The sequence below is a fragment of the Papilio polytes genome, unplaced genomic scaffold, assembly GCF_000836215.1.
Source record: "Papilio polytes unplaced genomic scaffold, Ppol_1.0 DF824270.1, whole genome shotgun sequence".
Taxonomy (NCBI): Eukaryota; Metazoa; Arthropoda; class Insecta; order Lepidoptera; family Papilionidae; genus Papilio; species Papilio polytes.
In genome coordinates, this window is record NW_013524934.1 from 1,943,382 (window position 1) to 1,957,598 (window position 14,217).

At 33.0% G+C, this 14,217-nt stretch overlaps 2 protein-coding genes across 4 annotated transcripts in view; one reads left to right on the plus strand and one right to left on the minus strand.

Moving 5' to 3' along the window:
• Positions 1-11,800, plus strand: part of LOC106104792 — a 25,756-nt gene extending 13,956 nt beyond the window's left edge. For 2 of the 3 annotated variants that reach the window (XM_013284934.1, XM_013284949.1), the window contains 5 exons: positions 6,097-6,225; positions 7,082-7,218; positions 8,279-8,826; positions 9,242-9,432; positions 10,243-11,800. In XM_013284934.1, coding sequence (XP_013140388.1) covers positions 6,097-6,225; positions 7,082-7,218; positions 8,279-8,826; positions 9,242-9,432; positions 10,243-10,532 — 1,295 coding nt within the window. In that variant the 3' untranslated portion in view covers positions 10,533-11,800. Of the gene's footprint in view, positions 1-6,096; positions 6,226-7,081; positions 7,219-8,278; positions 8,827-9,241; positions 9,433-10,049; positions 10,163-10,242 lie in introns of all 3 variants that reach the window. The other variant, XM_013284942.1, reaches the window with a different exon arrangement.
• LOC106104815 lies at positions 10,742-13,849 on the minus strand. Its single transcript, XM_013284963.1, has 4 exons — positions 13,533-13,849; positions 13,307-13,445; positions 12,788-12,937; positions 10,742-12,543 (listed from the first exon to the last, which is right to left on the minus strand). Exons 1-4 carry the CDS (start codon positions 13,604-13,606, stop codon positions 12,331-12,333), a joined length of 576 nt encoding a protein of 191 aa, XP_013140417.1. The 5' UTR covers positions 13,607-13,849; the 3' UTR covers positions 10,742-12,330.
• Between the last annotated feature and the right edge of the window lie 368 nt (positions 13,850-14,217).

The following is a 14,217-nucleotide window of genomic DNA, read 5'->3' on the forward strand; positions in this document are numbered from 1 at the left end:
ATGAACAGCTTCATACAATCCCATACGTTCTATTTTGACACATAGTTACCGCCTAGCGTTTTCGCGTCCGTGCGAACGCTCGCTTAATGTAGACTGAACGTTGCATAGTATTCCTTTTATTATGAATGCCTTATATTTGCCCGGTGTTTAAATTGTAAATGTATTACCGGTGAATGTTAACAAGCAAGCCACCTGCATGCCTACGTCGTCAATACGTTTCACGCTGAGCAGTGTTTCCACACTTGAAAGTAAATTATGCAGTAAATTTTTATTTACATCGCATCCGGTCTTGCGCTGTTTTGTATTCACCTACGCAGTCTTCTAAAAGTGATCTACGACCCAACCTTTAATGTTTACCGTTTTATTATTGCGGATGGGATTCACGTGAAATTATTCTGAACTGAGATTGATTTGGGTGATTATAATGTCTTCACGAAATCCATTCTCAGTTACAAGTAACTAATCTTACGAAATCACTAATTTTCAATGTAAGATTTAACGATATTATGTAAGTACTTTTTAAAAATTCGCCGTATGTATAGAAAGAATTTTGCAGCCCATACGATTTTTGTAAGTGACAAAATTAAACAAAATATGAAATCTAAAGGGAGTAAGAACAAAGAAAGACTTTAAAAATACCCACATCTCGGCGATGACAATCCATTGACAAGACTACGTTTGTCTGAAATTGTCAATCACCTATGATTTAAAAACAATGGACGATACGGTAAATAATTTTGGCAAAGGAAAACTAACCTTTGTGTTGAGTCGTTCAATTCACGCCTATATTTTTTTTTAGTTATGGAGACATAACCATAAAAATTGGATACGTTTTTTAACGAATTTCAGTTAAGTTATTAATCGTTAATTTACAAGTCATTGACCCCTGGAATATATATTGATTAACCAGAATTATATAAAGATGGTCGTGTTGATAAGCTTCCAATATTGACATAATTTTCTATGCTTCGCTAAATTATAATCGTAAACCCAATTAATTATCAATAACGTATTTTGCAGGTGGTTTTACAACGAATACATATATTGTACAATAACACTTTAGCCCAATACTGAAAGGAATCTCAAAAACACTGCTTAGTAAGAACCGCTATAACCTGACGTGCATCAAGTTATTAATGGAAATTGAGTTTTATGACTGCTGTTACGTATTCAAATGTCGTCTCAGTATTTGGCTGTTGTTCTATTAGCTGTACTCTTTACAAGAAACAAAATGTAGTCATTATTAATTTTATCGTTCTTGAAGATAACGATATCTTTAGAAACAATGTTCTACAATCATGTGTATACTGCAATACCTATGTAACGTGCTTATGTACATCACGACCTTGGTTAGAAAGTAATCTCTTTAACCTTAACAAACTCAATTACGCTAAATGGGTTTTACTCCAGCTATATATCTCGTAAATGTACTGCCATTTAGAGTAATTGAGTGAAACGTAAGTATTCTGGGAGCGCGAATTATTTTTGTCTCGTGTCGATGAACTTGTAAAATTAAGGGTTTGTTTTACTACTAGAGTGACTTTATAGATTTAATAGAACTGCAATCTGTATTTAAACTCATTATAAAGTTTATATCAGTAAGAAAATTTAAATTTTTATTGTTGGGTTTCTTTCTAAAACCATTGTTTAAATTTTGAAAGAAACTTGATAGTTTCATTTATTGTAAAGATTCGTAAATCCGTGCTGAAATTGAGTACCACGCATTCTGGAACATTCTTAAATGATTGTGTTAGTATTGTTTATACGACGTAGATAGTACTCCATACTACATAAGATTGTATTGCGTAACACTGAATAGGCCCTTGTTAACGACAATGACGAGCATTGTTTTCTTGCGTATGAATTGTAAAATGTATTATATTAGCTTTTGCCTGCGACTCCGTCAGCGTAGTATTAAAAAAACAAAAGCAGCCTATGTGTTCTTCCATCTTTGGTCTACATTTATGCCAGATTTTATCGACATCCGTTCAGCAATTTAAGCGACAAACTCTAACGAACATCCATTCATCTAAACTTTCGCATTTATAATATTAGTCAGATATAGTAAGTGCGTGTTTATGGTCAATGATAACGAAAACATAATTGGAAATATTCATAATTGGAATTCTTGTATTTCATTATGTAACTAAATAATTCCTTGTTGTAAATTGTTTTCGCGGTTAGAATTGAATTAAAACATTTTAATACTTCTTAATAAATTATACTGATTATGATTAAAATCATGTATTGTCTCGGTTCAATTATGTAAATCGATTTTCCAGATGTTTTTGTTATAAAACGAAGTCAAGGACTGTCGTTTCTGTACTCACGATATTTAGTTTTTGTTTAGTTTTCTTTACGTCTACTTCTAGGAAATTATAATAACTTTTACGTTACGCCTATTATCGATTTTGAAATTGAATGATCTGGTTTAAATTTGGTCAAAGATAATTAGAATTTTTTGAAGTTTTTAGCTAGTGGAATTCTACCCTTATAAGGAGCAGTAAAACAATACCTTGGCTTTTTGTGTTTTAGCTACTTATTTTTGTTTTTTATCTGATTAAAATCTTACAAGATTGTATTCTTGGTATCGACAAAACAAGTATGTGTATTGTAGTTACGTCACACGCGCAATAATGTTTCATATCAAGTTCACGGTAACTCATTCGATACATCACACTATCTGTCTATTATGCAATATATAATAATGAGTTTAACCCATATTAGACAAATGACGTAAGATGTAGTGTTTTAAATACTTTTTCAATTTTTTTAAAACCAAAAAATGGTTCTCATTTTATTTGAATAAATAAAAAATGTCACAAGAATGAGTATTTGTTATCTTTTCCTCTAGGAAGTAAAAACGAAAAAAAAAAAAGTATAAAAAGCAGGTCTGAAAAAGAGTTCCGATAAATAGTTTTTGCGATTCTTATATCGTTTTAGTTTCTCAATACATTGCAGTACCTGCTTGGGATAATCTTCCCCTTTTCTTCTGTTTAATAAAAAGTCAATTGTCTTTTTGTCCGACAAAACAGGAAGTATGATTTTTTATTCCTTTTTAAAAAATCTTTTATTTCAAAACGTTTTTTGTGATGTGGTTTTATCTCCCGACTGTAAAATAAGATTCATTTTATATCTTAATCTTAGTAATAATCATAAAGAGGAAAGATTTTTATTTTCGTATGTATTTAAATAATTCAAAAACTAATGGGCTGATTGTAAATATTTTTTCACCGTTAGAAAGGTAATTCTTCATCTGTGAGTAACATAGGCTTTTATTTATATTGCGCGGACAAAGTCACGAGCAACTGCTAATCGTTATTGTATCGTTCTTTCTCTGTTCGGCTTTGATTTAATTTCTTGAAATTGTGATGATCATTTAAAGAATAACTTGATTTAGAAAGAATTATTGTTTAAACTGTTTTAACCTTGCATTATCTGTATTGTTAAAGCAAATGACCGCATTTTTACCATTTTTTAATATTGTACTGGATTTGCTGATACAACTTGACATTAAAACTATTGCGATATTATATATGAAAACGTATCGTTTTACAGTGTCTTATTACAATAAATACTTTGACAGCGATACTGTTCATATTTAATAGACAGGCGAAATTGTATTTCAATAAAATATGAAAATCGAGGTCAAGTTATAAACAACTTTAGTTGCTTCTTGAGTCTAGCCTGAGTTTACATCCAAATGTTTTTTGAAACGGCTGTATAATGACTATACAAAATTTTGTCATAAAATCATCCATATTTTTGAACAGCTGTAAAATAAAGCTGTGCCCTAAATAATTTTACAATCGCCACGTCAGAGATAACTTTGTTTAGGGAACTCGAAAACTCGTTAATACTGGTCGATCAATTCGACGTCATCTCCCATACAAGTTAATTTACCTTTATAATAAAATGAAATAAAACACAAGCGGGGGGCACACACCTTCGACTAATCTATCTCACACTGTTGTGCGATTGTCGATTGTTTTGCAGCCCATTCAACTGTTTAGTTGCACAATTAAAAATCGAGTTGTACGCGCGTCTCCATATGAACTCATAGAAATTAAAGCGCGACTAAACAGTTGTGCGATAGTAACAGTGTGTGCGCGCTCTTAAAGTCTACGTAACAAAAGTTATACATTACATTATTAGGTGGTAATTCGTTTCTCTCGAATGAAAAACTAACGCTGATTTTTCGCTCTGACGTTCTGCCAAATGTTTTAGTCAAATACTTTTGCCACGTTTACCAAATTATTTTTATTAACACAATGAATGGCCTTTTAGAAGTTTATTGCTCTTTAAAATAGTCAAAAGTTATATCTTTAATTATATTGTCCAAGGACTTTATTTCTCTTGTAATTTAAGACGAAAAATTGTGACTTAGCTTTCCTCTTATACAGTTTTCAAACTACTTAGCAGTATAAGGTTACCGTTAAAAGTTCATTGTCATACTTATTAGAAATCATGATTGGACAAATCATATCACTTTAATAACAAAAACTTTAATCTCTTTTACAATATTTTATTAAACGTGACCTAAAAGTAGCTGTTTCAATGTAAATAAAAAGTTCAAATGAATAATTTTCACTCATGAGTTTTGTACTTTAATGTTACATAAGGGATAAATAAATGTCGACAGAATTATTATAAAAATGGCAAAGGCTATTATAAACATTAGATTTAACTCGTGAATATGTAACAACGTTTATATTCTCTTAACGAGTATAAAATTGTAGATAAAGAGACAAGGAGACTGTTCTTTTAACGATTATCTAGAGCTTGCTATAATGGCGATTAGCAACAATGTGTAAAGTTAAAACTATCCGTTGTAGACATGTATAATGCGCACATTATTGTACAATGTAAGTGATAATTTTCTTGCTCTCCACGTGATAAAGTAATATTTACAGTACACTAGCTGTTGCTTGCGACTCCATCCTCGCAATATTAAGATGAAAAAGTAGCCTATAATATGTCCGACTATGCCAACTACCCTCCAATGAAAGTCCGTTCGAAATCGGCCCGGCCGTTTCGGAGACTGACCGGAACAAACGCGACTTGCAGACAGACAAAATGTTTTTAAATGCGATTTTAGTTATCAGCAACGCTAATACATCATCTTCCCGAAATCTGATTTTTTTAATATACAAACACTCTAATTTTATTATATGTATAGATTGATGGATGGTTAACGTCATTCTTTGTATGTTTCTAAGTAAATATGTTCTAACTCGATATGTATTATCTATTAGCATGTACTGTTTGAATTCCCAACATATTATGTTCCCTCTGTAATATGCATATAAATAATTTCTTTTGATATTCAATGTTATTACAAAGTATATCTTATGTCTCTTCCAATTAAATATAGTGTCGGCTTTTGCTGAATCTGGATATATCTAGTACAGACAACTAACGTTTATAATTCGCAACCGATTGGACGTGACTGGCACGAAAGAAGGTTATGTAAATAATAACAGTTGGGCCTTTATCACAGTTACTCTATCATTTAAAATACTCGTTACTTTGAATGAATTTTGAGAATATCAAAATGCTATGTAACACTTCCGTATTTGAAATAGTTGTCCACCCTAAATATTGTAATTTAGGCGTAATTATGCGTACGATACCACTGTGTTAGTCGCACAATTCGCAAGGATTACTTTGCTAAATTAAATATCACAAATTTCCATTGAAATCTTGTCGTATCTTTCACACCAAAACCATTTGTTTGTTCGCAACTTCTCCGAACACAATCCGTAACAAGAGCTCGGAACATAACGCGTCGCCATTGTCAATGACACCGCCTTCCGGCCGTCTGTAGTCAACCTTAGCCGTGTTTGTTTTGGCTGCTCGTTGGCGGGGTTTCAAATAAGCAAATTGCTGGATATTGTTCTAGAAAATAAAGTCCGACTGTATCATGTGACCTGATCGACAGTAAAAACGACCTTTTGACATCTTGTAATCTATGTTTGTCGTAGTCGACGGGACCAAAGAACCTTAATTTGCCGCCAAAGTTGTGTGTTTATCCTAACCTTAATGACTTTTTTATTTTAATTCTTTTGTAATGACATGTTGTTTTTATTGTTACAGCGGTGAAATTCCAAGAAAACCTATTGAAAACTATGATACAGATTGAGAATACGTTTTTTGAGTTGGGGAGGACTTGCCAGAGGAACTGCCTCATAATCTGTGATCGTGGCGCCATGGACGCTAGTGCATGTAAGTTATTAAACGGATTATAAACTACTTTATTTACCGTAACTATAAAACAATGCTAGGGTCAAGTATACTCTTATAGAGATAATACGCATTTGAAAAGAAGGTCAATACCCTGCAATGGAGGCTTTACATCAACATCCGCAGTATCTTCTAGTTGAACGATCTTCGACCTTATCTTTATAGAGCATAGTGTCTGGTCTTTTCAGTGTCTATCAAATTTATATGTAGGTTGGCAGTAGGAAAGGTCGGTCGTCTGGCGCCAACGACGTAATGTTTTCGGTCACTTTCAAAATAATGCGACTGAAAGTTTTGTTGTTGTCAGTAAAGAGATGCTATCAATCAATGATAGCGAATATGTAATGTTTCACGTGAATATATTTCCAGTAGAAATTGTATTTGAATTATATTTCGACATTGAATTTGAAGATAAAAACCGTGTAAGAATTGATGGACTTCATGAACATAATTTTTTTTTGTTTTATGTTATAAGGCGTCAAACGAGCATCGGTCACCTGAGTTCGTCGTAATAGCGAAGTAACCCCTGCTCGAGTAGTTTACATTATGTATTCTGACAAGACCATACTGTGTCTAACGGGGGCTAACTTTTGTTAGGTATTAATGAAAGGAGGAAAATGCAAGTGTATATTTCGATATGCAATCTCGAATTCCATAGTGTATTGCTCAGTTTTATGGCCTTACATAATTACTGCGATGACGCGATTTGTGTTCGTACGAGTTAAGCTTATTCTGATATAATGACATTATTTGAAATTACGTTTCCGTCCGCTGCAGCATCATGTGACTAATAATCGACAAAAATCACGTGATTTCTGACAAATTTTGTTATCCATTGCAGTTATTTCCAAGGAGAAGTGGGAGGAGATGTTGAACGCCAATAACTGGAACAGCGTTGAACTGCGCGACAACCGATATAATCAAATTGTTCATATGGTATCCGCTGCGAATGGTGCGGAGGACTTTTATTCCACCGAGGTAAGGGCAACAAAGAAAAAAAAATCAAAATGTAATATAGAGGATATTATATTTTGATTTTTTTGTTCGTCTAATAAAGTCAAGCCCACCAGAATAGTTAACTGAGACTTGCATGTATAAAAATATTTACATGTGCCAATGACTCATTTGATTCATACGCGGGAATTCCTTTTATAATCAACAAATTAAACTCGGAAAATTTTGATTAAAAACAAGATAGCCTTTACATTGTACTTTACTTATATCTAAAAATATCGAAACATAAAAAGTACTAGCTTAAAAAATATTTTTAATTGTTCAGAATCGAAAGTCGTTTCTTCAATTGCAATTGCCAAATCATTGAGTATGGTAGTGATTCAGTTTGTCACATTTATGTCATTCTGAAACATGTTAATCTCTATTTGCACAATATAATGTATTGATTCATAAATGCGAAGCTCATGTTTTGCCGCGTGACCCCATGTAAACATTTACCATGTCTTTCGTTCGTAATTCAATTTATGTGATATGATATTCAGTGGCATGACTTGCCGTCAATGCTACTGATGACAGTGATGTATCGCATCTGGACATTTGCCATGCGCAATATGACGGACTGTCCGAGATAACGCGATGTCTATATCAAGGATTATGTTATGAAATTCATAATGTAGATCACGTTTTATCATAATCTACATAAACAATGTAAGATATGCTATTTTGGTTTTTGTGACGCTAGAGTCAATATTTTTATGTGAAAAGTAAATGCAAAAAACATTAGAACATTTTACTGATAGTGTTTATACCAATGTTGATATAATTCGTAATTGATAATGGTTTGATATTATTGAATCACTCCCCATGTGACTGCATAAAATAATCATCTGATCGACCTTCAATATCAATCTACTGTTGTTATAGACACATATTGCATAAACTACGCATTTGTCATTTATATATGCATAAAGCAATTATAAATACATTACACATATCACACTATGCAGTATCTAAGTAAATTGGTATTAAATGCCGCAATGTCAAATGATCACACAATAATATTGTTATTCTGATGTACATTCAGGACCACGCGTGCCGATCTGAAGGCGTGGAGTTAGCGCGGGAACTGGACTACAACGCGGCCGCGGCTTGGGTCGGTCATCCGTACTTCGACGTCATTGACAACTCAACAGACTTCGATAAGAAGATGAACCGACTCATTGCTTGCGTGTGTCAACGTATCGGTATCGATACTGGCGATCGACTTAACGTTAACTCTAAGAAGCGCAAGTTCCTCGTCAAGACGCCATTACCACCGGATACGGAGTTCCCTCCGTTCCAGGACTTCGATGTGGTGCATAATTACTTGCAGAGCGACTTCCGTAAGGCGCAGGTGAGGTTGCGCAAGCGTGGTCAGAAGGGCCACTGGTCGTACATCCACACGGTGAGGAAGTTCCACCCGAGCAATGGGCAGTCTGTGGAAGTACGGACGCAGTTGACGCACCGCGACTACCTGAACCAGCTGCCGCAGCGAGATGATGCCCACTTCACTATATTCAAGAAACGTCGCTGCTTCATATACAACAATCAGTACTACCAGCTGGACATCTACAGGCAGCCCACGCATCCCAGGTTAACACATGCACTAGTTTGTTTTTTTTTTATGACAATTTTAGATTGAAAAACAATTGATATAATGAGAGCGTAGTTAGTAGCTGATATGTTCATTTTAATTATATTATTTTACGATAGTGGAAAAAATTACATTAAATTCTAAAACCAATGTTATACTGGTATCACTAAATAAGGAATTTTAGGATTGTTAAATGTTATTAATATTATAAATGCTAAACTTTAGTTTGATGGATGTTTGTTAGAGTTTGTAACCTAAACTACTGAAGGGATCTACATTAAATTAGCCGTAAATGTAGATATTCTGGAAGAATACATAGGCTCCTTACTTTTGTTTTTAATTTCACGCAGACGGAGTCGCGGGCGTAACTTTATAAACATATTTGTATTAAAAAAGTTACTTTAAAACTTTCAGGTGTCGTGGATTGGTGTTACTTGAGACATACAGCGCGGCGTACGATCAAGACGCGCTTTTAGAATCATTGCCCAAGTTCCTAACTATAGAAAAGGAGGTGACCGGCGACCCTGCTTACTCTATGTATAATTTATCGCTAAAAGAAGATTGGAAAACTTCAAAAAAGTATTACTCTGGCAACGATCAGAATGGCAAGTATTGTGTTTTCACATATCCTTTATTTACTTCCAATTATCGTATAATTTAATTAATTGAAATAATACTATACTTGGAAGGCAATCATTTTCATAATCGCACAAGTATCGTATTCCTTGCATGCTAATCTTATTAATTTTAATGTCATTAAAATATACAGACATAAAAGAAATTTTATGTAAATAATGGGATTTTGTTTAAACATGCTAAGAAAACGGATCCATTCTATTTTTTATTTGCAATCATCATAACAAAGAAAATTCGATTTAATTAACAATATATAGTAAAAAATACTTTATATTACCAAGTAAATATAATTACATAAAGTTTCAGTCATATTTTGATGCGACGCTATCATTTAATTTGCTTTTATATTCATACACTCATGTTCACGCATATATGAACAATTGACATATTTGTACAATGCATTATTTGTGCATGTCATATGAACACTGGCGTAATTGTGTATTAGTTATAATAGATCTTCCTTATATAGATTCAATGTGGCCCTGTTAGTACTGTAAGTAGAAGTTGCTCGGTGTTTGTTAGCGTTGTGTTGCTAGAGTTGTGTAGCGGCCGCGGCTCCGGCACTAAGCGACACGTCGTTTTGCAGATACCAAGGCCTTCAGTGCGGCCCCAGAGAGCACTGATTTTGTCACCTCCGATGATTCCTTTATCACTGACTAACCGATGCCAAGGAACGATATATTTTTGGAAGTTTATTATGTAAAACACAATTTTGCCAGTGTTTAAATGGATATTTTAAATGAATGGGCGTATTTTATATTTTTGTTTTGGTTTATCAGGACAAGCTAAGTGGAGTATGAATGGTCACGCCGGTGACAAATTTATTTGCCATAGCGATAAGATGAACGGCTTCGGTGGCGATAAAGTCAACGGCCACGCTGAAAAGGTGAACGGCTACGAGGGCAAGATGAACGGCCACCACAAGAGGAACGGGCACGCCCCCCACGGCCTCCTCTCCAATGGGCTGGTGATGAACGGCAAAGCTCATGACTCGGAGCTCGCCAACTTCAAGAGTCACGGTGATATGAGAACACCAAAGATACCCAAGAAAGTCGCTCTTAAGACTTAAACACTACTAAATGTATTCTAGAATTACTTTATAAAATTCCTCTTTATAATGTTTCAATATACACATGAAAATTTCATAGAAGTTAAGGTTAAATAAAGTAAAAAATTCGTGTCTAGTAAATGACTACGTTACCGCCGTTGCAATTTGATCAGTTTTATGCAATTTGTATTTGTGTAATTTTTATAAAAGTCAAATGAAATCTATTTTTATATTTATCCTGAATTATTATGTATAAAACACTGCGCCTTGCAAAATAATTTCAATATCGAGATGTAAACTCGTTTATATTGTTTGTGCCTTTACACAGTATTGAATGTATTTCGCATACCTGTCATAGTACTTAATAAACGCAATAATTTTTAAATAAGCGTTGTTGCATTGAAACTAGAATAATAGATGAATTTAACAATGATTTTTATGTATAAGTTGGTAAAAGATATGCTCTCCATGGAGTTTTTATTCTTAAAATATATTTATTGCTAGCTGAGGCCAATCGATTTCATGAATTAGAAATAAAAATTTAAAGATCTTGATGTTGTATCGTCATAGTGAATGTAGTCTCCGTTTGTTTTAAGCAACTTGTAGTGCAACAAAACTTTTCGCTTAAAAAATGTCTACATACCTAAAAATGAATTTTGTGACTGCAAATAAATATGATTTTGAATGTACTTATTTTAATTTTTATCATTGCTATTTATTTAATCATTTTAATTGTTTATTTCTGTATATAAAGGACTTTCTATTTAAAACTATATCAGTGCAATTTATCACTATTTTTAATGCATCAATGAAATTAATATTGTTAGCACAGCAATATGAAGACTGTTCCATAGTTATCTGCTGGACAGACTTCTGAATATATTTCGTATCTCTTTCTATTCAATATCCGCAGGTTCAGTTTTATCCTCGGACATAATTTTAATGGCTGTGCTTAATGTAGTGATATCAGTACCTTTGTAGTAAATTTTAGAGGCAAATCCTTTTAAAATGTCATTTAATGCAACCATTAAAGTGGCAAAATGTTGTGTACTAAAAAAAGGAAAACCCTTCATTTCTTGTTCAATTGTCTTAATTAGTAAACTCTCAATTCCCTGTCGTATTTTTGAAAGAACTCATCAATTGCTAATCATATAAGATTTTGCAATTTATATGTTCAATGTATTAGTGAACAACACAACATAGTGCCATTAAAAGCCTTTTGGGTTAAAGATTTTAAACTGCTGCATGTTTTCCGCGTCGTTTCCTAATAAAAAATACATGCAATGATATTCTGGACTTTTATTTATATTAGCTAGAAAACTTCAAATATAATGAGAAAAACAAACACATATTTGTTGTTAATTTTTATATTTTATGGACTTACAAACATTAAAATCACATGGAAGAATACTACAGGTACATATTTATAGAATTCTTTAAGAGTTACAATAAGGATCACTATAACCTTAGTTAAAGTAATTAATATTACTTAAATATTAAGATATTTAACATACAGCCTCTTACATACACTCTAAACTGTTCAGTAAAAATATGCATTTGTGGGCATAATTAACTGTGCAGTTCAACTGACAATATTGAACACACATGCAGTTTTAACTGAACATATCGAGTGGGCTATAGTAAAGGAATGCAGGAAACACTTATTCATATTTGGAATATTGTGATAATCATAACTATTATGGTAAGGTAAGAGAAAGTTCTGGAAGTAGAAGATTAACAATATGGGAAAAACCTATTGGGTTCTACTCAAAGTTGATAATTGTGATAATACATCAATTTGATTGCAATATGTATGGCTTTATTGCTTTTTTATTGCATCTTTCAGTTTTTGTTCTTTATACATCTTAATAACCTTTTTCCCTGGTACCAGGCCAGTTGTTAATCCCGGTCGCTTCTTCTTTTTAGCCACTCCTCCTTCCCAAACATCGTCATCAGTTGACTCAATAACAACTTGTGGTGGTGGAGCTGACGACATTGTTCCAGCACCTTCGCATACTACAGTTTTTAATTTCTGTAATACAATTCAAGATCTTATTTAATTGTGTGGTAGTTTATGAAAATGTATGCAAATGGCAGCAATGACCTTATTTAATAACATTTCTTTTCTATTAAATTCATTTTGCCAACTTTGAATTAAAAAAAGAACTCTTAAGAATAATCTGATGATTTTACTAATTATATGAGGAAATATCAATGTAGATTCCTGTCATCTATTGGGTAACGGTATTAATAAACCATCTTGAGATATTTCTTACCTGTTTCTCTGCTTTAAGTTCTTCATCTGTTTTTAGTATGTCAGAATCATGTCCATACTTGCAGTTGTGTCCAAAACGACAACGACCCTTTCTGTAGTTCCAGCAGATCTTCCTTCCATTTATCATCTGCATATTGTCTTTACCTGGAATCTTACAGTCACTGACTATGTACTTGACGATTATATGTAAAATTCTATATAAACTTTTCCTATTTTTATTAAGTGTACAAAACAAAAAACAGAATTAAAGCCAATGGGTATGTAACAAGAATTAAATCCAATTGGTATGTAGACATATATGGATGTAGAAGAGAAATGTGTGTCAGGATCGAGCCAAATGATGGTTTGTTGTGTCCTATTCCCTTGGGATATTGATGTTTAGATTAGGTTTTTTAGAAAGCCAAATCAAAGAATCAATAAAATATCATTGATTCTTTTGTTTCTCAACATATAAGGAATACTGAAATTTGTGGGAACGTAAACTATTAGATCAATTTAGTAATTGAAACTCAACATATACCATTTTCACATGCTTTTCCAGTATGGCTGCTTTAGCTAACTCGGCCTGAGCAAATGGATTAGAGAAAACTGAAGTTTGAAGGCTATTTTCACCGAGGGTCGGTTTAGGGAGTTTTGGTTTTGATTCATCCTTATTCTGTCTGAAATTATAGGAAACAATAGGTTAATCATCTTTCTTTCCAAATAGATTAACGCAACAACATACAATTTCTCAATTATACTCTTACTTTTCTTCATCCACAGTTTCATCTTCCTCAGTATCACTTGATGATGAAGATCCGTAATCTAATAGTGAATTCATTAGAACAATTTAAAACTTAAAGGTTTGCCGGCAAATCAATAACGGGAAATCTAATTCAAATTGTTTTCAGATAACCAGTTTTATACAGTTGAATTACGATGTTCATTGAATATAACTATAAAAATAACACCAAGATTGTTATCTTACTAATGTAACAAATAACAGATGCACAATTACAAAACAAATACAATCGTAATCGTAAAATCGTAGGAAGAAAAATGCGCCATTGCCACTTGTCATAGAGATCCAATATTAATCAATTAATCATAGAGAAATAGAAAATTAAAGATTATCAATGTGAGACAGATAAGAAAAAGAAATTCAAAAATTGTCAATGGCAACATTTGACCTAGGCTGCCATATTTAAATTAAAATTTCCAATACATCAATGTGAAGTTTTCAAATGAAAAAATGTACTCTATGTACTTTAATAGGCGGCAATAAGAATCCCTGTAAAATTAAAAAGAAAAATAAACTCGATTGACTATAGCCCAGAAACACTCCAGGTTGAAATATTTATTGAATGGCACCTCACGCATCTAAATCGGTGAAACGGTTAAAGTTGCAACGGGTGACAATGGAATTTACATGCATTAATTACTGTACATGCG

Coding starts and splice junctions, on each gene's coding strand:
- LOC106104815 (XM_013284963.1), bottom strand. CDS start 13,606: ATGAATTCACTATTAGATTACGGATCTTCATCATCAAGTGATACTGAG. Junction 12,938..13,306: donor TGGAAAAGCATGTGAAAATG/GTATATGTTGAG, acceptor AGTGACTGTAAG/ATTCCAGGTAAAGACAATAT. Junction 12,544..12,787: donor AACTTAAAGCAGAGAAACAG/GTAAGAAATATC, acceptor ATTGTATTACAG/AAATTAAAAACTGTAGTATG.